Source organism: Dama dama, chromosome 33, assembly GCF_033118175.1.
Source record: "Dama dama isolate Ldn47 chromosome 33, ASM3311817v1, whole genome shotgun sequence".
NCBI lineage: Eukaryota > Metazoa > Chordata > Mammalia > Artiodactyla > Cervidae > Dama > Dama dama.
In genome coordinates this window covers 54,540,208-54,563,700 of record NC_083713.1, presented here as the reverse complement: position 1 = coordinate 54,563,700, position 23,493 = coordinate 54,540,208, and the positions used below count along the sequence as shown (strand labels likewise).

The window sequence follows — 23,493 nt, the reverse complement described above, 5'->3', positions numbered from 1 at the left end:
TAATCAAATATAGAGGCTTGCTTTGCCACCATCCCAATTCACTTTTAAACACATGGGCAATTTGATAGACATATATAACTGGTCATCTGGAGGACAGAAGGAATCAGAAGACATTTCTAAGATTAACCAACAGGGGGCTCTCTTAAATATCCCAGATATACTGACTTCCTACCATTCCAAATTCCATTCAAATCTAACTTCAATTCTGAAAAGAGTTTCAATTGAAAATTTAACTTTTGATTGCCTAATAACTTCTGCCCTCAAAATGTTTAACTCTTAGTTCCTTGTGATTCTGCGTGGTAAAACCTGGAGCTAACTATGATACCAACTCTGAAGAATAAATTCTCAGCTGACTATGTGTGGAAGGTGAACTAGAGAACTGAGTCAGTTATCTGGATAATTTAGTCAATATGTATTAATTGTCTATCTAATATGTACAAAAAATGAGACAAAAGTAAAGTTTAAGGGTTTAAATTTGCTGAATATGACCTCATCTCTAAACTATGCTACCAGTATGGAAGGCTTTAATGAATTTAGTTTCCAAAAGAGAAGAGAAATTGATATGATTTAAAGGGACAGGCATAGGAATAAAATGTGTGTTTCAATGTAAGCTCTATAGGAGTCTTTTTTTCCTCTACTTAGAAATATCACCATTAAGTCTCATCCATGAACTAGTGTTGTGTTGATAGGTTGTATTTCCCATGCTTCAGTCCAACAGGCAATGTAACTCCCTAAGAAAAGATTTGATTGAGGAAGAATCAGAAATTAGAATGTGGAACTAGAACATACTTACATATGTGGCATTGAGGATCCTCGGTATTTCTTCAAGTTGTAAAGATATAGTCCTGTGGCATTTTATATTTTCTATCCTTTCCTAAAAGTACCCTGTATCTAGTATTTTCACCCGTGAAAAGAAAGTATCAAACTCCAACATTTCTTTCTTGATTCTGGAATATAGTCACTAAATAAAAGATTAACTGCAACAGAAATATCTAGAGGAAAGTCTAGTATATTATTTTCCTAGAAATGGTTTGATTTGTGAAAATAGTATATTATTCTGTGGCTTAGAACACCTAAATGTTCTGTACCAAACACAGAGATTCAGTTTTGTTACAAGATAACATATACTCAATATTAAAGAAAATTTGTAAAGCACATTTAAAATGGAAGATAGTGATCTATATTCCTGTTATTCAGAGATAACTTATCATGGCTAATATTTTGGTAAATTTTTCCTACAGTCTTTTTAATTAGCTGTTTTGGGAAAGCTATAATTATTTGGTATCTAAGCAATTATACAAACTTAAAGTTGTCTCTTTTAACAGATTACAAAGATAATAAATATTTGTTGATGCTGACTTGAACAGAAAAGTAAAAAGAAAAAAATTAAAATTACTCTGAATTTCACCATCGTATTCTGTAGACCTGTTTGTTCTGCATTTTTCCCCAGCCTATTTAATTTTAAAACACATACAAAATAGGAAAATTTGGATATAATATTTTTCATTGCTTGATTGTTCAGTCTTTATCACTTTGATTGTCCCCCTGATTTAGTTGTTTCTATACAATTATTATAGATATAAAAGATGTTCACTAAGATTCTCAGCAATAGAAGTAAACATTCTGCTCTTCTCTGAAACTATATGTTTTGAGAAGGGAAAGCTTAAGTAATTCTCCACTGCAATGTTCTAATAATTGTGTTTGCTAACAAATGCCAGACCTGAATAGCATCAGTCACTGTTTTAAATGGGCATTAGAGATGTCACCTGAACTGTGAAGGGTGGACCACAATATAATCATTTCCTGATACTGAGAATGAAATGAAAGGCAGAGGGAAATAATTCAATGGGGCGTTTTGAGTTTGGGGTCCAAGTAAGTTTAAAAAGATATGTAGTTTCATTTATAGTATCTCTGTTTTTGAGTTCCAAATTTTGACTCATCACTCAGTAGGCTTACATAAGCTTTCAAATAAACTTTTCAAGAAAGTAGTGCTATTATAAATCTTTACATAGATGTCTTTCTGTTATCCTAATGTGAAAAAGGTGATTGAAGCGTGCACACAGTTTGAGGACCACAGCTTTTCCCTCTGAACAACAGGTACTGCTTTGTTTTGCTTCAGAATTTAGTCAGATAAGTCTTAGGAAAGCCGGTATGGCTACTAACTTAGTTTTATTTGGGCTCTAATAATTGTAGGGTAGTGCTTGATCTTCATCATTACAAAGTTTTGCCAGAATATACTAAAATAATATGTTTACTTAGTGATGTATTCTTAGAACCTAGCTGTCATTTTTAATACTGAGATTGTTTCTTTCACTCACATTTTCCTTAACTTTATCTTTGACTATTGTGTATTTTTCAAATACACTCTTCCTCAAGTCCATTTATAAGTTGTAGTTGTTGTTGTTCAGTTGTTCAGTCGTGTCCAACTCTTTTCAACCACGTGGACTGCCGCCCACCAGGCTTCCCTGTCCTTCACCATCTCCCAGAGTTTGCTCAAACTCATGTCCATTGAGTTGATGATGCCACCCAACCATCTTATCCTCTGTCGTCCCCTTCTCCTCCTGCCTTCAGTCTTTCCCAGCATCAGGGCCTTTTCCAATGAGTCAGTTCTTCACATCAGGTGGCCTAAGTATTGGAATTTCAGCTTTAGCATCAGTCCTTCCAATGAATACTCAGGGTTGATTTCCTTTAGGATTGACTGGTTTAATCTCCTTGCTGATCAAGGGACTCTCAAGAGTCTTTTCCAGCCCCACAGGTTGAAATCATCAATTCTACAACAATAAGTTGTAGATAATCTCTCAATTCTCTGACTTCCAACATGCCTTCCCCTTCCTATCATTTCTCATTTCCATGTTCTGGACACTTCTCTTGTCATCCATATCACTGACCTAATTTTTCTGCAGTGACAATTTTCGCCTTTAATGTAATCTTTCATTTTGTTTGCATTTTTAGTTTTCTCACTGTCTTTCCTCACCATCTATCTCCTTATCATCTCATCTGAGCATCCTTTCATCTTACCCAGTTGTCTCCTAATGGCTTGCTGATCTTTTTCATTAGAGTCCTTGATGTTCAACATTCTACTAAAGATGCTAAATAGTTTCCTAATTGTTTCATGGTCATTGTGAAAGTTCTGTATTTCTAAGCACTGGTCTTTTCTAAAAAAGAGCTTTTCATAGGTCACGCATTGTTGAAACTTTGGTTGTGTTTGCATGCCTGGGTGCTAAGTCACTTCAGTTGTGTTCAACTCTTTGCAACCCTGTGGACCACAGCCCACCAGGCTCCTCTATCCATGGGGATTCTCCAGGCAAGAATAATGGAATGGGTTGCTTTGCCCTCCTCCAGGGGATCTTCCGGACCCAGGGATCAAACCCTCATCTCCTACATCTCCTGCATCTGCAGGCCGGTTTCTTTTCCAATAGTGCCACCTGGGAAGCCCTTTGTTGTATTTATTCATCTCAAAAGGTGGAAGCATATCCAGCATTCTGTGTATATTGCAGGTTGCTTTTTACACTCTACTTTAGCTCTACTCTAATCTTTGTCCTGGAACATCATCCAGATGACAAATTGATAAACACAGCTCTTATATTAATTCTTTTCTAGCATATTTATTGTCTTATGACCCTACTGTCCTGATGATTTTTCTCCCACCACATTGCTTAGCTCATTGGCATTCTAAAAGATGAAAGACATACAATATTAGAATTCTAAGAATGTGTTCCAAATAGAATTTTGCCAGTCTCCACTGATCCTATGTTTTACATATGGGACTACAATTCCTATGGTGATATGTGCTATTATCTGCCTTCCACTCTTAGTTGTTATCACCATCATCATCATCATTCTGCCTTCCGCTCTCAATCTCCCCGGTTATTTTGTGGCAATTGCTATCTCTATATTATTGCAGACAAAAGAGAAGTCTCCATACATAGTTAGAAGGGGAGAAGACAGGTGAGGAAAGAAATCCTTCACGGTATTCAGCTGCATGAGTGGAAAGGGGTGCTGCCTAGTCCTTTGAGCTGAGTCTTTGATTCTGAAATCAGATGGCTAAAGAAAGGAAGAGAAGGCTATTTCTATCTGCTTTAAGATAGGCAAAGTCTCTGGTTCAGTAGTTCAGTAGTGCAAGTGGTCTCACCACTGGCATTTTCCAATTAAATTCCACCTGTCTTAAAGGAAATTACTCTTTAACTGTTTGTCACCATGTTGCCAGTCAGTCCTTACTATTTTAAGCATTTTAGTCTTTTTTTTTTTTCTGTGTCTTCAAGCATATTTAGTGACAGGCTCCAAGAGGTGGTTAGGTGTTGCCAACCAGATGCCATTTTTAAACCAAAAGTCAAGATTTGCATCAAGAACCTCACATCGAAAGTTTGCGTTCAAATTCTCCCTCGGAGCGTGACCTCTGTCTGTGACTTCTTCTTCACATTTGCGTCTTTACCTGGAAATGGTAACAGACCTGAAAGGAGGAAATTTATTTTTAGTCTTGCCATTTGCAAGGCCCTTTGAGCTTCTAAGAAGATGTTTAGAGTCACAAAATGTAAATCAATCAGTTATCATAAAGAGAGATTTCAAAATATTATTTTTCCATTCGGGGATTTTTTTCATTGTCTAAACCACACCTTGGTTCTTTATAAAAGGAATTTTGGACTTTACACCATAGGAAAAAAAGTTTCTATTGGCTTGAATTGCGGGTAAGGAGGTGTGCAAATGGCCTCAAGTTATACATTTTTTGCAGAGGAAATATCCTCCAGATGCTCAAGTCAGCCTTTTCTTGGCAGACAAGTAAGAACCATACCGAAACTGAGTCTAAAATCTTTAACAAAAGGTTTCCACAATCACTTACCTTTGGAACAGACATTAATTAAAAGAAACAATCATATCCCCTGTGATCAGAGTTTAACTACTATGAATCAGAGTTCACCACACAATTAACACTTCGAACTGATTAGCAAATGGAAATCATAGCAAGAAATTTTGAGGTTAAAATAGTGAATGGACATATTCTCTCACCCAGCTCACTGTCCCTTATCTTTTAGAAGGAAAAAAAAAAAAAAAAAAGCACTTCAGTCATAATGAACTGGGCAGATTTTGTTTTCCGTGAGGTGTTTGCCATTACATATTGCACATAATGTATGGCACTGTTAGGAGGAAAAAATTGGAGTCAAAGTGGCTGGAAAGTTAGGTCTGCTCTGTAGCACTGTGAGATTGTTGACATCTGCCGAGGTTGGAGCGCTCAGTAAGCAGGAAATGGGGTGTCACTCTGAGTGGTAGTTTACCATTATCCTGGCATCCTAATGAAGTGTCTGCAGTGCTCAGAGCTTCTGGATGGCATCTTAACGCACGGCTAAGCAAAAGCACTTCTCTCCCTGTCACTGTCATCCATCTGCCTGCACCCTACTGTAGCCAATGGGATGGAACCATGCTACAATGTGCTAGAAGCCATTTAGAGTTGCACATTGCATAATCAGTCCCATCAAATATGTAAAAAATGGCTATTATTGGTTATTTTCTTCAAACTCTGGCACCTGGAGTTTGATACATTAAAGTTAAACTTTTCCAAGTGCTGTTTATGATATTAATTCTACATTCCCCCCACTGTCTACATGGGAATGACTTGCATCTTCATTGTCTTAAGTCCTGTTAATGGACTGAAAGAGTTGTATGAATATTCATTAAAAACTTCACTGTACATCACACTTGGTGAATCCATCAATTTACCATAGAATGGAATGGTCATTTTCTTTTAGATAACCATTTTTAAGGAAAGGACAAAAAATAAGATCAACTCAAACCACAGATTGGTTGTTTTCATCTTTGAGCACATCATTTAGTTTGCTGGGATAGTTTGAGGTCTTCGGATAAATTTCTTTAAAGACACAGTGCATTTTACCAAATACATTTGCAGTTTAAGCTAGTATTGTCAATGCCAGATGATTAAATTTGGTGCTTTAACATCACCTCTGACAAAACTGGCATGCAGTGGAGAAAAGGATATCTGTTATCAGGTGGCCTAAGTAGAGTAAGGCATGTGTGTTGTTCTCCCAAAACTTCTAGATGGATCACGTGTGGTCCTCTGGACATGGTTGCAGAGCAGCTGGGATGTATGGCAAGAACTGATGTGGTAAAATGGCCGCAAAGTTGAGAAGGTGCTTTCTGCAAGAGGGGCAACGAGAATCTGCTAAACTGGAGGTGGGATGGTGGGTTGGGGTTAGATAAACACGAGGGCATAACTTAATTCGGTTGCATCAGGACTTTTTTCACAGACATTAAAAACTATGGTAAACAGAACAGCGGGGAGGCTTGTACTGCAGCTCAGTGGGAAGCTTAGCGCGTCTGCCTGCACTCTGCCTGGCTCAACCACTGCTAGGAGTCTCCGAATTTCATTAGCACTCCACAATTCACCCAGTTCCCCAGAAAAGGAGAAAACCCAGGCAGCAAAGCCCCTCACTAATTATGGTAAATGCTCCCAGGTTACAGTTTTGGGGGGGGTGGGCAATGATGGCAGAATGATGTTAAGCTAGAACAAAAGAGTCATTCTGAAATTTACAAAAAAATAAAAGGGATTGTTTGTTTGTTTTAAATCAGTGCAGTCTTTCAACGGGTAAGACAGTGTTTTAGAATATTAGACCGCCTCTTTACTATGAAATGTTAGATGACCTAATCAAAATGTGTGCAGCTCTTCTTGAGCAGTGAAAGTACAGGTTGATTTCACAAGTGATATCCTTCACTCCACCCCCTGCTCCCAAATTTATGGAAGTTCATCTCACAAATCTCTGAAATAGAAATTGTACCCTTTGGAAGAAATTTGTAATAATACAGAAATTAGTATGGAATCAAATGTAACAAGATAGCCAAACTACTGTAGATTACTACAAAATACTGCATGTCAAATTCAAGTTGTTATCTCCCTCTCAAAGAATGGAGTTATTTGAGGAAAATATTAGTTTTTTCAAAGGGAGAGTGGTCTGCTATTGATGCCCATAAACATTTTAAATGGTATCGTTTTTTTAATGGAATGATAGGTGTTTATTTTTGCTAAATCCAGACTTGGCAATCTGGTTTCTTCACTCGTATCCCCCCAGCTGCTGTCAGCATTACAGCACATCAGCTTTCCTTCATGTACGGATATTTCTCCAGAACTCATTTGCAAGAGTCGAAGCAATATTAAACACCACATCCAAACCTCTTTTAAACACACAAAGAGACGGGAAAACACTTCAGAACTAGACCATTGAGAAAATCCTCCTTTCAAATTTACTGTTGCTTCGCATGCTAGTGTAAAATATCCCACAAAGTCCCGTTTGTGATCCATTTGAAACAATCTTGATTTGCTTAAATTGTCACATTCTTCTTGCACATTTCTTCCTAAATGCAAAAATGGCAAAGAATTCTCCTCCCTCTTCATTATAAAAGTGCAGAATTTCTGGTTTGTTTATTCCTAATGGAACACTTGAGAAAGAAGGAAATATATAAATATCTCCTTCAGAAGATTAGTTGTCTCAATCTTTTTAAAAGAGAGTATTTGTTCATTTCTTCCCCATTGTAAACAATTGGGCTTTTCATTGTAATTTTCCATTGTCAAATTAATGCATTTCACTTTACTGTCTTGGTCCCATGGTCCCAAAACATTGTCCTTTCTAATATCCTTATTTCTTCTATATTTATATATTGATGTATGTCATTTAGGACATACATAGTTAGGGAAAGAACCTAAGCTCCTTTTTAAACAAATTTGTTGGAGGAAGCTGCTGCTTCATTGTAACTTACTGGAACAGAACTTGAAAAAACTCACAATCTAACAAAGTAAACTATATTTTACTTCTTATGAGAACACATTCCCAAGCAAAGTATTTCAGGCAAAAAATGGCATACATGTTTTGAGTATTTCAAACCAGGCATCAGAAATTTTGTCTAATCGACTGGTAAATATTCTATTGACAAGGTCAAGAACAGAGAAAATTCTGGCCCCCAAGACAGAAGAGAGAATAAGCAAAAAAAGAAATGTGGACAGTTTATCAACTTCAATTTCTAAAGTATTATGCAGTCCCTTTATAGAATGTAGATGAAAATCCCCTAACTATTCAGAAAGTATGTCCATGTTTGCCTACCACATATGTGATTCTTCAAAAATTATATCAAGGATGTTAATGAAAAATATGGCTAATAATTTCAGGAAACTATAAAGAGAAAGAAGAGAGAGAGGGAGAGGAAAGCAAGCTGTGGCAAAAAACCTGGGCTCAGCAGCTTTCTGAGGGGAATGGTGAAATGTGACTATGTGATTTATAATGAGAAAAGGTATCTACAACATACAATTTTCTACCTAGCTGCAAATAATAATTCATAGTGATGTCCCTTCCAGATAAAAGACCTTTGCTATGTAGGACCCATGTGGTAAAATGATCATGATAAATGTCAGACCAGTGCAGGTAACGGCTTTACAAACCATTAAGATTAGCTGGCTCTTTTTGCCGATGATAACAGTAACCATGCTGTGACTCTATGTGGTAATAATATCTCAGCCCTGATAAATACCAGAGCCAGGCAGAGGTGTTTATCATTCCCAGTTCAGAAATGCTGACTAAAGTTACCACATGTTGCCTGTTTTTCTTCTTTTACAATAGTCTTACAATTAACAAAAAGAAAGCTGAATCATAAAATTATTTTATTCCCCATTTCTTTAAGGATTCTAATGTTTGTGAACTCTCCCCTGTTCTCAGCGTCATGGTGTAGCCAACACAAATGAACTGGCTGGAGAAACAGTTCACCATACTAACCAATATCTCCTCTTGAGAGGTCTTTTGTTCAAAATGAATAGTTATGGATAAAGTTGAATATGCTTCTTCAAAAAAGTGGAGAGGAGAAAATATTTCTTCCTTCACATTTTTCTTGTATAACAGATCCTAGTTGTTTTCAGGCGGGACTTTTTAAATCCCCAGTAAATTTTATTTGTCTACCAACAAAAAGAGGTAGACACATATTAAAAACTTTAAATCTAAAAAAGTATTTGTAGAATTGCCACCCTCATGAAAATGTACAAAGATAATGCTAATATAAATAGCAACTTGAGTATTTGAAAAGAATTACTGGTTTATGATTAGAAAGATGTCAAATGACTCAAAACGATAAGCCTGTTTTTTGTGTTTTTTTAAGAAAAAAGCTTGTAAAACCAGATATGTAAGGATAAATATAGTTTACAGAAAATTCTCACAGGAGAACTAAATAAACTACAGAGCTTTATTTTCTCAGCACACACTATCGCCTGAGGATGAATTAGTATCATTTGTAAGTTACAGAAATGTACTTGGCCACCATGACACTTCCAAAATTACTTTGAAAACAAGAAATTTTAGGGAGGATAATACGATCATGCTTTTCCTGTGAAGACTGCCGCCATTACCTTACTCTTTGATTCAGACAAAGAAGGGCATTGCTGCAAAACTGAGGAAATTTGTTTTCAGAGACAGTTTCAGTTTGGTGAATTTTAGAAAATGTCATCATCCTAAGATTGACTGCACCAAAGCAACCCACTCCAATATTCTTGCCTGGAGAATCCCACGAACAGAGGAGCCTGGTGGGTTACAATCCACAGGGTCACAAAGAGTCAGACACGACTGAAGTGACTTATCATGTACGCACGCACATCGACTTATGAATTAGAACCAAGTTCCCTTTGATAATGGGCTGCTTTCTAAGTATTCACAAAGCCAATACATACTATGGACTATTCCTGTTTAGGAAACAGCACTAAAGAGTAACATTTATGGCTTCATATAATTTGGAAAATAACCTTGAACTATGAACAGTCAGGGCAGATAGGATGATTCAAAAGAAAGATTTTAATGGGAAGGGTACTTACATTCAGTAGTACTTACAATATGTGCATTTATGTACATTGAAACAAAATTCTACATACAATTGTATGATATATGTATATGGATTGTGTGTGTGTGTGTGTGTATATGTGTGTCTGTGTTTAAGTAGGAACTGGAAGCATTAAGAGTCCAAGCAACTTGCCCCAACTGTGCTATAGAGCACGATTTCTAACCTAATTTTTTCAGACTCCTTCATGATATACCACTTCTCTTAATTTATAGCAGGAGTTTAAAGCATCTGTCTATTTTTATCCATTTGTAAGTCTTGAATATTCTCCCTTTCCCCCTAGTGTTTCTCCCTGAAGTAAATGTTAGTTATTTAAAGAAATTTATCAAGCGATTGTTGTCATGAATTGGATGATCCTTTAACACCCAACTCAGATTTTATAATTAAAAAGCATGTCCTCAAAGATTTGCATCCAGTTGTAGGGTACACTAAAAAAATAAATAAATAAATAAAACGTTCTTTGAAGATAAGCATCCCTCCTACAAGCTAGGACAGTCTGTAACTAAATTCTGAAATGGTGATGATACAAAGAATAGAAAGTGAATAGAAATTATACTGCTCTCTTCCAAATATAGCCTTGACATATAAGCGACAGCCGTTTTTTTCATACAGGATGCTCTAGACATTCCAGCATAACTTTCAGAAGCAGAACAGCTGTGATGTATATTGACCTCCTCAAAACAAAGGGGTACAGTTATCCTTTTAGAATTACAGATAAACAGAATGAATAGTACTACTACTATGTTGTTTACTGGGAGAATCTGGTCTTTTATTCCCCTGGGTGAACCTACATATCAAAGCAGAGTTAATTTTGATATATGATTTAACTTGTGACTATAAATAAGTTAAGAATAATAAATGCATAGATGATAAAGCTGGAAAAGTGTCTAGGGGTCATCGGGTCTGGGGTTTTGCACTGCACAGAACTCTTTCCATCATTGTATAGCTTTATCTTATCTCTGCAAAAAAAGGCATTTGGCTGTAAATGTCCTTGTTTTAGTAGCAACATTTCATGCAGATAAATGCAAATGTAACCATCATAAACCATATTTTTTAAAATGTGCCCTCAAAACCATGAATCAAGGGAAAACTATAAAGCCATATCCTTATCATAACATTGAAGGCTATCACATCATGTAGGAGCTGTTACTTCTTTAAGGAGCCTGGAGTTGTTTTTGAAGAAGCTCATTTACAACGGAGTTTGGTATAATTTGAGAATATGGGGCCAGGTGAGTGAGGAATAGGCCTTAGTGAAAAAAATCAGTTTATTATTTTAGTATATATGTGTATCCCATGTATATTTTCCAAAGGCATTTTTTGCAATTGGGTGACAAAAATGAAGTCCTCCAGGAAAGTTTTGTACGTAGTATGGGTTCACAGCTCAGACTGGAGAGGCTATTGGAATCTGAGTGGGAACTAAAATGCAAGTATTAAAGTAGACGGGCTTCCCTGGTGGCTCAGCTGATAAAGAATCTGCCTGCAATGTGGGAGATCTAGGCTGGACCCCTGGATTGGAAAGTTCCCCTGGAGAAGGGTACAGCTACCCACTCCAGTACTGTGGCCTGGAGAATCCATGAATTGCATAGTCCATGGGATCACAAAGAGTCGGAAACAACTGAGCAACTTTCACTCAAAGTAGATACACAAAAGTAAATCAGAAGGGTATGAAGGTAAGAGCAAATGTGAGTGGAAAAGGCCCAAATCATGGAGTGTTTTACTACTGGCAAGAGTTTGTATAAGTCTCCTAGCATACCATTTACCTAAGAGATTCTCTAATTCTCTGTGTAGAAAAGGTTCATTTTCTCCCTTTTAGTCATCATGTAAAAGAGTCAGAGATATCTGAAAGTCTTCTCAAAACTCTCAATACTTCACAATAATGAGAAACCATATGCTGAAGGAGAAATATTAATAGAAAATGCTGTCTTTCAGATGCTCACTGAATCAATTGAAGACAGTTGACGCATCTTTAGTAAGCTGTGTCTGAATCTTAGCTCATTAACCACTCCTGTATTATGTATGCTGATTCCAGCTCCTAATATGACACATCAATAAACCAGATCTGAAAAGGTGTCATTTCGATTTTAATGTATCCAATTGTATTTTTAGAAGTTCCTCCACTTAGAAGTGTTTGTGTTATTTCCTGATTTTACAAGCTATGGAAGAGTGGGTACAGTATTGATTTGAAGGGGAAGCTACTGCTTTCCTATAACCTTTTCAAACCTTCCTTCTGATTATGTTGTAAGAACAATAAATGGCTCCTCCTTGATAATATTTCAGCCCTCTCTAATCTATTGTCCAGTACCCCATCCATGACTTAAGTATAACTTAACCACAGATATGTACGTACCACCATTCCTTCCATTTCCTCAATTATGAGTGAAAGCAGAGAAAGAGAAAAATATTTCTATTAAGTAGTCTTCATGTAGGATGTTTCATATCAGCAAATATGGAACAACCAAGTACTTTTATAAAAATTCTTACATGGAACTAAGCTGCTCATCAACCAGATCACCAGCCTCTCAAATTATTTAGTGTGCTGTGAAATGTCAGGCAACCATAGCAAGTGTCTTGTCAACAGTTGGCACCAACTCAGTTCAAGTATTAGGAAGCTCATTATAACCAGGTAGTATGCCCGTGACTGAAAATAAAAGGTGAACCATATCTAGCATAGACCTCAAAAAAAGTGGAGGGAGGGGGGAGGGAGTGATGAATATTTATACAGTACCTACATTTTGCTAGTCACTGTTAGGTACATTACATATTGTCTTGTTTAATCCATAAATCTGGCCTCTTTGACATTTTTCAAAGAAAATAAAAAACTTATCCAAGACCACACAAACCACACACACCACTTGTCCAAGACTGCTAAAATGCTGTTGTGGAATTCAAACCAATGTCTGTCTGTCCCAATCTGTGTTCAGGTCTTTCCTTTGTTTCCTAATTCTTTTTTTTTTTTTTTAGTTCTTTAATTCAATTAACCCACTGCTTCTGCTGCTAAGTCGTTTCAGTCGAGTCCGACTCTGCTACCCCATGGACTGTAGCCCACCAGGGTCCTCTGTCCATGGGACTTTCCAGGCAAGAATACTGCCCTCCTCGAGAGGATCTTCCCCACCCAGGGATCAAATCCACATCTATTATGTCTCCTGCATTGGCAGGCAGGTTCTTTACCACCTAGAAAGCTCATTTTCTAGTGCCATCTAGAAACTCCATTTAGCCCACTACATGCCAGTGTAAGAGTTGCCTCAGTTTATGGGACAATTCTCAGTTTAATGGGACAAATCTACAGGCATTCACACCATGAACATACCATATGAAATGTTATATATCAATAAATAGAATGTCCTAAGTGCACTGGAACATAGAAGAGGGACTCTGCCTAGGGAGGTTCATAATTCTTTTATCTGGTGGTTAAAAAGACAGTAGAGCTTTAATTCCTGCCCAGATACCGTGGCGGTGACCTTGCAATTATATCCAATTAAGCAACCCCAACCTTTCTTAAACCTACTCTGCCTGGGTCATATATTCCCTAAAACTGAGGTTTGCTGGATATGGCCATTTAGACCACTCTCCACTTATTGTCTGTCAAGCTTAGATCATGGCTGCTACTTCTGTAGACCTCAATGTTAACGGATCCTTTTTTTTTTTTTTTTTTGAGACTCTGACACTAAACTAATCATCATTACCATGGCCAGAGTCTTCAATAAAATTAGAAAGGTCATCTCTCTTCCTTTCCCCTCCTCTCCCTCCCTCACCTTTCTTGATTTCATCTTTATTACTTGAATCAGAAGATCCTTGGGTAAATTAAACTACTAGCATCATGCCATTTTATGCAGAATGTACTCATCTCATAAATATATAAATGTATGTATGCTGTGTTGTTTAATCGCTAAGTCATTTTGTGACCTAAATCATTTTGATTCTTTTGCAACCCCATGGACTGTAGCCTGCCAGGCTCCTCTGTCCATGGGGTTTCCCAAACAAGAATACTGGAGTGGGTTGCCATTTCTTTCTCCCGGAGATTTCCCTACCCAGGGGTTGAACCCATATCTCTTGCATTGGCAGAGGGGTTCTTTATCACTGAGCCACCAGGGAAGCTATGTATGTTTATGTATAGGATCACTGGTGTGTGTGGAATCAGCTTCAGATGGCTAGATACAAAGTCTCCAAGTATCCCTACATGCTCTGTCCTGAATATACTGTACCAATTTTGCTCTCATCTTTATTGACTTGTTTTACTTCTGAGTTTCTCATATCCCATAGGCTCCAACTGGTCCTCTGAAGCATCACATTGTCCTACTGTCATTAAGCTTCAAGGGGGCTTTCTAGCCTTTTGGCCGAAAGATTAGATCTGCTGTTGCTATGATGTTGCAACTACCTTTTCTCTTTTCTCCCCTTTGTCTCTTTCACTTGCAGTTGTCCAATCCATAGTATGTTGGAACTCTTCTAAGAATAACTGCAATTTTGAAAGCTCTGAGTGTGGGAAGCATTATTTATAGGCCTTTGTGGTTTTAAGAGGAAGAAGAACGACTTCTAAGCAGAGTTCTACTAGTAAGACTACCCCCACCATATTTTCATTTCAGTTCAGTCGCTCAGTCGTGTCCGACTCTTTGTGACCCCATGAACCGCAGCACGCCAGGCCTCCCTGTCCATCACCAACTCCCGGAGTCCACCCAAACCCATGTCCATTGAGTCGGTGATGCCATCCAACCATCTCATCCTCTGTTGTCCCCTTCTCCTCCTGCCCTCAATCTCTCCCAGCATCAGGGTCTTTTCAATGAGTCAGCTCTTTGCATCAGGGGGCAAAATATTGGAGTTTCAGCTTCAACATCAGTCCTTCCAGTGAACACCCAGGACTGATCTCCTTTAGGATGGACTGGTTGGATCTCCTTGCAGTCCAAGGGACTCTCAAGAGTCTTCTCCAACACCACAGTTCAAAAGCATCAATTCTTCTGCGCTCAGCTTTATTTATAGTCCAACTCTCACATCCATACATGACCTCTGGAAAAACCATAGACCTGACTAGATAGACCTTTGTTGACAAAGTAATGTCTCTGCTTTTTAATATGCTGTCTTTAGGTTAGTCATAACTTTCCTTCCAAGGAGTAAGCGTCTTTTAATTTCATGGCTGCAATCACCATCTGCAGTGATTTTGGAGGCCAGCAAAATAAAGTCAGCTACTGTTTCCACTGTTTCCCCATCTATTTGCCATGTGATGGGACCGGACGCCATTATCTTAGTTTTCTGAATGTTGAACTTCAAGCCAACTTTTTCACTCTCCTCTTTCACTTTCATCAAGAGGCTCTTTAGTTCCTCTTCACTTTCTGCCATAAGGGTGGTGTCATCTGCATATCTGAGGTTATTGATATTTCTCCCGGCAATCTTGATTCCAGCTTGTGCATGCTCCAGACCAGCGTTTCTCATGATGTACTCTGCATATAAGTTAAATAAGCAAGGTGACAGTATACAGCCTTGACATATGCCTTTTCCTACTTGGAACCAGGCTGATGTTCCATGTCCAGTTCTAACTGTTGCTTCCTGACCTGCGTACTGGTTTCTCAAGAGGCAGGTCAGGTGGGCTGGTATTCCCATCTCTTTCAGAATTTTCCACGGTTTATTGTGATCCACATAGTCAAAGGCTTTGGCATAGTCAATAAAGCAGAAATAGATGTTTTTTTGGAACTCTCTTGCTTTTTTGATGATCCAGCGGATGCTGGCAATTTGATCTCTGGTTCCTCTGCCTTTTCTAAAACTAGTTTGAACATCTGGAAGTTAACAGTTCACCTCTTGCTGAAGCCTGGTTTGGAGAATTTTAAGCATCACTTGACTAGCGTGTGAGATGAGCGCAATTGTGCGGTAGTTTGAGCATTCTTTGGGATTGCCTTTCTTTGGGATTGGAATGAAAACTGACCTTTTCCAATCCTGTGGCCACTGCTGAGTTTTCCAAATTTGCTGGCATATTGACGGCAGCACTTTCACAGCATCATCTTTCAGTATTTGAAATAGCTCTATTTTAGCCAAATACTATCTTCTGCAGGATATTTTCCTGTAATTCCTTAGAAAAAGTTTCCTTTGCAATAGTGTATTAAGAAGAAAAAAAAAACTGCCAGTTTCTACACTCCTTCTTCAGGACTGGCCTGATGGCTCCAAAGATAGAAAGAAACTGTTTATACTGTGTGTTCCACCCTCCATGGCCTCAGTTCTCAAGACCATCTCATAGCACAACTATAAGCCATCTACTTTCTAAACAGAAAGGCCAAAAGGCTACGAAGATAAGTTATCCCCCTGTACACAGCCTCCCCAGAAGTCTCACATGACACTCTGACTACAGTCTCATTGGGCTGACTGTGGCAGCTGGTCAGTCCAGCTGCCAAGGAAGGGAGGAATTGATCTCTTTTAGCTGCATATGGCCATCTCCTCAACAGTGGGATGGTCTAGCTAAGGAGGAAGAGAATGGATATTGGGTGGTGTGTGCCTCACATATTATTCTCTCATCTACTATCTTTTCTAGCAGTGACCTCTTTAGAATCATCAGGAGCTCTGTGCTAGAAGTTAGAAGTAAAGTACGGAAAAGAAAGGTATCTGAGTCAATTATATAAAGAGCTTAAATTCAAGAAATTATTATAATTCTGGGCCCTTGTTAAAACTCTGATAAGATAAATTCTCTAGCATACTAAGTAAATCAGTTCTTATTGTGCCATCCATGCCCAGAAAGGCAAAAAGTCACAAAATGAAAGAAAACAATCTACGTGATATTTAGTTTGGAACAACTTCCTATTTTTTTAAATGTATGTGACTAAGCATTATGCTTTCAAAGTTATTTGCATTTTTTTGTTGTTGTTGTTTCACAGCAAAAATGAAATGTATTAGGGAGAAAAGATAGCATAGAACTAATTAAAAAAAAATCTTCAGTCCTCCACAAAATTAAGCAAAAAAATAAAACATTGGTAATTGAATCAGAATGTATGTCCTTGTGTGTTTGTTTTCTAATGCTGCTATGACAAATTATCACAAACTCAGTGGCTCCAAACCGTAAGAACTTATTATCTTACATTCCTGAAGACAGAAGTCTGAAGTCTGTTTTGTAGGGCAAAAATCAAGGTACTGGCAGGCCTGTGTTCCTCTGGAAGCTCTTTCCTCAGCTTTTCTGGGGTTTAGAGGCTATCTTTACTCCTAGAGCCATGGAGAATCACATAGCCATAGCTCCTCTTACTTTCCTTGACATATCCCCTTCTCTCTCTGACTCTGATCCTCCTGCTTCCCTCCTAGCCACCACTGTGTTTACATTGGGCCATCCAGATAATCCAGAATAATCCCCCATCTCAGAATCCCTAATTTAATTAGGGATTAAATCCCTAATATGTGGAAGGTAAGGTATTCACAGGTTCCAGAGATTAGGCCATGGACATCTTTGGGAGGCCATTATTCACTCTGCCACAACTTACAAAATAATAAAGCACTTATGAAAACTGATTCAATACTTGATCTTAATAAGAAGTTCATGTCAGAGCTACACTGTTACTGCTTTCATTTTCCCTTGATCTTATTCACAGTCAAAATAAAGAAACTTCATGATGCTGATTTTCAGTATATTTATTCCCTTTGGCTGCTATTCATAGCTTTACATTTTACATTTGCTAAGACTTAGTCCAAAATTCTTCTTAGAAAATTCCCTCATGCACCTGAGGAATCGTATTCTTTTCTAACTGTTGTTTTGTTTTGTTTTAATTTCGTTTTTCAGAAAAGCAAGACAACAACACAAGAATCGAAGCTATAAAGTCTCTTGTACAAAAACTCCCTCCACCAAATCGTGACACCATGAAGGTCCTCTTTGGACACCTAACTAAGTAAGTTGTAAAAGTTTCTGTTTGTGTTTGTCATATTCTCATTTCCTAAGTGACCAATATTTAATTTCAGGTCTCTAGTATAAGAGTTTCTGAATGCATCGGTCTCAGATTTCCCCCTCTAGCTGATCTAAGTCTTCCTTCAGAAGCTGGGAAATGTACTTGAGATAGGAAAGGAGACCTGCAAAAGGAACTTTCAAAATAATCTCCTTTTCCTGACTTTTCAACAAGTACATGTTTGCTGACTGATTGCCAGAACTGTACCCAGAGCCCTGGAATGGGCTGGGTTTACTTTGTTATTTTAGTATGATGGCAGGAGCCTGAAATGATTTAGACATGAGTTCAAAACCTAGAGCCATCGTGTACCAAGAGTGATGACCACATATAAGTGACTTAAACTCTCTGATATCCAATTCCTTCATTTATAAGATATTGATGGCAATAGACAAGGTGACATCTGTGTAAACTGCTAAGAGAAAAAAAGACAGTGAAAAGACCTAGAGGCCACGCAGAGCTCGGTGTGTTTGACAAGCATAAAGCAGACCTAACTGGCTAGAGCCTCATGGATGAGGGACCTGGGGGTGGAGCTGAGGTCATAGATGTTGGACCAGTGTAAAACCACATAGTTTCTTGCGGGCCACAGTGAGAAAGTGGAATTCCATTATTAATACAGTGATGAACCATAAAGTGTGTGAAATTGAGGAATTCTATACAAGATCACCCTGGCTGACAGGTGGAGAATGATTTCCAAAAGTGAAAGCAGGGAGACCTATACGGAGAAGACCATGGTAGTTCAGGCAAAAAGTAATGGTAGTTTCCCTGGAAGCCTTAAAGAAGTATTTTGATGATGGGTCAAGTCAGATTTGCTGATAGTTAGGATGCAGTGGAGAAAGGAAAGGAGAAATTAAATGTTCCTCTTAGGGTTTGGTTTGGAGCAAATGGAGAAATGATGGTATTACCTAGATGAGTAAAACTGGGAGAAGGAAGAGGTTGAATAGGAAGAACTGACGGACAGCTGTGTTTTGGACACTTTAAGTTTGCAGTGATCGCTCCTCATTTGTCTTGTGTTAACACCTTCTTCAGATAATGCAGAGTGCAATATAAGTGATGAGGTTTTAGCTTTCATCACATACATATAGTAATGTTGAAGCCTGATAGATCAGGCAGTTTTGCTTTGTGAGATTAAATCTCTTTAATCACCCATTCCTTGGGTTGAGTCATTCCTATAGATTATTCCATTAACCCACTACATAATTTTTAATTGTAAATATAATGCATGAAAAATTTAGGCAACTGTCATGCTTATAAATCAAATTTGCTTTCCAGTCACTCTTAGCCTGCTGAGCAGAAATAACTAACACTTTTTGTATCTACCCTTCCAGATCTGTTCCTAATTCTAAAGACATGCAAATATACCTGTGTGTGCTTGTTTATTGCATTAGAGTATACTTTCTGCACGTATTGTTCTGCAACTATTTTGCAGCTCATGGACAGCTTCGCATTTCGTTGAGCAGGTATCTGATTCTTTCTAACAATGGCATAGTATTCCATGGGATGGATAATCTATAATTTGCTTCACTGGTCACTACATCAGGGAACATATTTCAATCTAATTCATCATATTTTCTCCTTACTTATTTCACTCCCACCAGTGGGAGCTGTATCAAAGTTCAGAAGATCCTTTATTGTTAGAATGCCCCTGCTTGTCACGTCCACATACTGGCTTTGGTGGGAAACCCAGTGTGGTTTCTTGGTGAAAAGATGTTGGGCTTTGAAGAAATAGAGATCTACAGTCAAATTCTTGTTCTATACTTTATACTCCCTTTATGATCTCAAACACATAAAATCATATTAAATAATATCAACCATATCTTGTGGTTATGAGAATTAAATAAGATAATGCATATAAAAAGTCTGGCACAAGGTAAGCATTCCTCAAATGCTAATTCTTTTCCCTTAGGTTCCAGACATACCATGAAAGGAGTTTCAAGTTGCATGTAAATACTGGAGTGCTTATCTCAGTAACTCTAACTGGACAAAGTCATAAAGCAAATGGAAAAGTATACTCTTTAGTGCTATGTAATACCTAGTCTCAGAGATCTTGAGAAATATCCATTACTCAGTCTCAAGTATGCCTTTGTTTTTCCAACTGAAAGAACAACTATAAAATGAAGAAGCTGAGAATCAGCTAAATCCTACTTTGAATACACACACACACACACACACACACACACACACACACACACACACACACACTGCAGAGAGTCTATCCAATTAAAAACTTTGAAAGGTTGAGAATCATTCCACACAATCTCAGTATTAGCAATTAGTGCCTGATCGTATCTCATATCTAAATTAATTCCCTAATTTTGTTAGAACTTTCGTTCAGTTCAGTAGAGATGGAAATAGATGTTTTTAATAGAGATTTAAGATAGGGTTATTATATCACCTTCACAGTATCCACGTGATACAGTTTTCCATTTTAAATGGAGAGAAAAGTGTTGTTTGCTTGCCACCCACCTTTTTTGAGTTGTGTGACCATATTCCACCCTGCAATGATTTATAAACAGGGTTTAATTATGCACAAGTGTGTGCACATGATTATATCTTGTTAAGCATTTCTTGCTAAGTTTTTGATAAACAGCCAATCGTGGCATGTCATCAAAGCTTGAGAAGACTAAATAAGAAGATTGTTTAACGAGAATTTAAATGTATTCATGTTTGAAAGAATCATTAGAATGTTTTCCTTAGTCTTGATGTATTTGGTAGTTCTTCAGAAAATCTACCATCAACACTTGTATGTAGTGTTTATTCCAAATTGTTGCAAATATATATATATTTTGAAGTTTGTTTAGCAAAGGTCAGGGAATGCAATGAAGTGCCAAAAATTCCACTTGACCTACGTCGTATTCCATAGCCAGCAGAATAGAAGTCCATTTTTGCAAAGCTCTGAGTTAAACATTCCCTTGAAAGCAGAGCAACTCCCAACTGAGAAAGTTTAATGCACCACAATTGAAGTAGAAGCTGGATGCAGGTGCTATTCACAAAAGCCAGAATTTTTAAAGGGTTATGATTATATTAAGCATGTGCATGCATGCTCAGTTGCTCAGTCATGTCCCACTCTTTGTGACCCCATGAATTATAGCCCACCAGGCTCCTTGTCCATGGAACTTTCCAGGCAAGAATACCGGCATGGGTTGCCATTTCCTTCTCCAGGGGATCTTCCTGACCCAGCAATGAAACCTGCATCTCTTGTATCTCCTGTATCCCCTGCATTGGCAAGTGGATTCTTTACCACTGCGTCACCTGGGAAGCCCATGTTAAGCATAAGATTACATAATAACCTCACAGGCTGAATAGTCTCATAGTCCAGAGTCCTCATTCTCGAGCATACTCATGGTGAAGTATGTGCTTCTGCTGTGACAGATTGAGACCAGGAATTCAGAATACACTATCATCTCAAAATGTCATCAGCCAGAAATCTTTATTAATAGGCACTTTCACCAATTGACATTACAGTGATAAGCACTGGAAGGTCCTGTGATACCCTCTGAATCATATAAATGGCATGTTCTATCTCTGAAAAATATGTGGCCAGTGCATGTTCCTTCAGCCTGCTTCTTTGAAAAGGCAGGCAGGCAAAGTGGAGATGAAGTTAATGGGAAGGCAGACCTAGAAAGATAAGTGTTGTTTGTTGATGGGTTGAGGTTGAGGTTGAGAGCTAGGCAGAGGGTTTATATAAGAAATAGAGAACCACTGAGTCTTTATCTGCTGGACATTTGCATGATGTGCTCCATGTTTATGAAAGAGTCCTCTAACAATAGAGTGTAGGGTGAATGAGATAGAAGAAGAAGAGAACCCAAGAAGCCACTTGGAGAGGTAGTTAGATTGGAGTGATGAATCTCAGATGGAAAGCAATGGTCCAAACCCTGCGACTTCTCAAAGGAAAATTTCACTCACTTTTTGTTTCTCTCATTTCTTTAACCCCCTTATTTAGATAGCAATAGGGATAAGTCTGGGGTTTCAGTGTTGAGTAATTGTAAAAATAGTTCCTTCAATGGAAGTAAAAAAGCAAAAGAAGACACTGTTTAGAAGGGTGCACTTTTTTCTCTATTTTGAAATACAGACAGGGAAAAAGCAAGATGAGGTTAGAGAAGAATAAGGAAATAGAGTGAACTCTGTTTTGTTGCTGTGAGTTGAAACAAGCCCTCTAGATCTGCTGGTGGGGATGTTCCAACCAGCATGGTGGGAAGCCATAAATGTAATATAGCTCAAGAATGAAAGCCTTTCAGATCTTCTTGCCTTTTGAGCCAACCGTCTTATGCCATTACCTATCCTAAGTAATGGTGGGGGAGGCAGATAGTTTATGCTAATGAAATTTTACTATTTACACGAGTAGAAACTTGGAAACAACCGAAGCATTCAGTGACAGGGGATAGTTATATAGAACATGGTAGTCATATCAGCTTAATAAAATGTAGTTCATAGCCAATTGTTTTTTTAATTAGGGAAATCCTTGCATTAAGTTAAAGTCAGGGATGCAATATTTTATATACTCAAAGAGAGTATAAGTGTAAATATGTGGGAAAGTTGTGCATTTAGAAAAGACTGTAAAGCTGCTTGCTGAGATGTTAATATTTCTTTCTTAGAGTTGTTGAATCATGAAAGAACTTTTTTGTGTGTGTCTCTTCTTCTCTCCTAGCAGTGGGATAGAAAGAGACATGGGGTTTAAGAGAGCCGGTAAAGAGAATAGACTTTGAAGTTAGGCAGAAGTGAATGTGAGCCTTGGCGCTGCCGCTTACTGGACATGTAACTGTGAACTGACTTAACTCTAAGCTTCCTTTTTCTCATCTGCAATACAGGATTCATTAATCCCGTATTAATAAGAATATTAATAAGAAATAACACTTATTTCTGTGATGAGGTGTAAAAGAAGAATCCTTTGAAAGAATCTTGCACAGTACCTAGCACATAGTAGGTTCTGGATAAGCATTATACATCAACATTTATTATTTTTATTATCTGAGAAACATAAAATAATTCCTAATGAAATAAATACAGGAAGAGCCGCGGAGACTGGGTTGCCAAATTTCCTGACTTCCAGAAAAATTCTTTACCTCACCACAAAATCTTTTGCCAGAACCTGAGTTCCTATACTAGCCTGACTCAGCCAGTTTCCCCTTGTCCCGGTGAGGCTGCCTCTTTCACATGTCTGACAAATCACCTGATATCTCCATGCGGTGCCCAGTCCCTCTGTGAATTCCCTCGCACAATTCTGTGCTGTCACCAGCTCTCCATCAGCCTGATTGGAATCTTATCCCATGTTCTCAAATCCAACTGTTTTCACCTTCAGAGTGGTATCTTGCTGATTAGACAGTCTGGTCCACTTGACTTCTAGGCAGGCACTGGGACACTGGTGACAGACACAGGTTCTCCTTCCCTTCCTGTTCAGAGCCTTCTATTATAGCAGTTTCCTAGGGACAGACAGTCCTCTTGCCTTGCTGTCTGACTTATCAGAATGGTTCTCACAGTGAGGATTTCCTACCAGGCAGGACAGCACACGGGCCATGTGGAAGCCTGGTAAGTGAGATAATCTGAAGCCAGTAGGGCCTTACCCTTGGCCTCAAATCCCCAGTGTAAACACTCCTAGAATTTTACCAGCTATATATCCACCTGCCATTGATGCTGACCTTTTCAAGTTCTAGAATTCCTGCTGCTGTTACTATAAATAAACTGTCCTAGCTATTGCTGAAGTCTTTTCTCACATTTTTATTTCCAG

General features: G+C 38.2%; 1 protein-coding gene across 1 annotated transcript in view; it reads left to right on the top strand.

The window, feature by feature from the left end:
* ARHGAP15 (Rho GTPase activating protein 15) overlaps positions 1 to 23,493 on the top strand; it is a 678,501-nt gene that overhangs the window by 601,725 nt on the left and 53,283 nt on the right. The window contains exon 13 of the mRNA XM_061135692.1: positions 17,612 to 17,717. Within this exon, the coding sequence (XP_060991675.1) occupies positions 17,612 to 17,717 (106 nt within the window). The remainder of the gene's footprint in view (positions 1 to 17,611; positions 17,718 to 23,493) is intronic.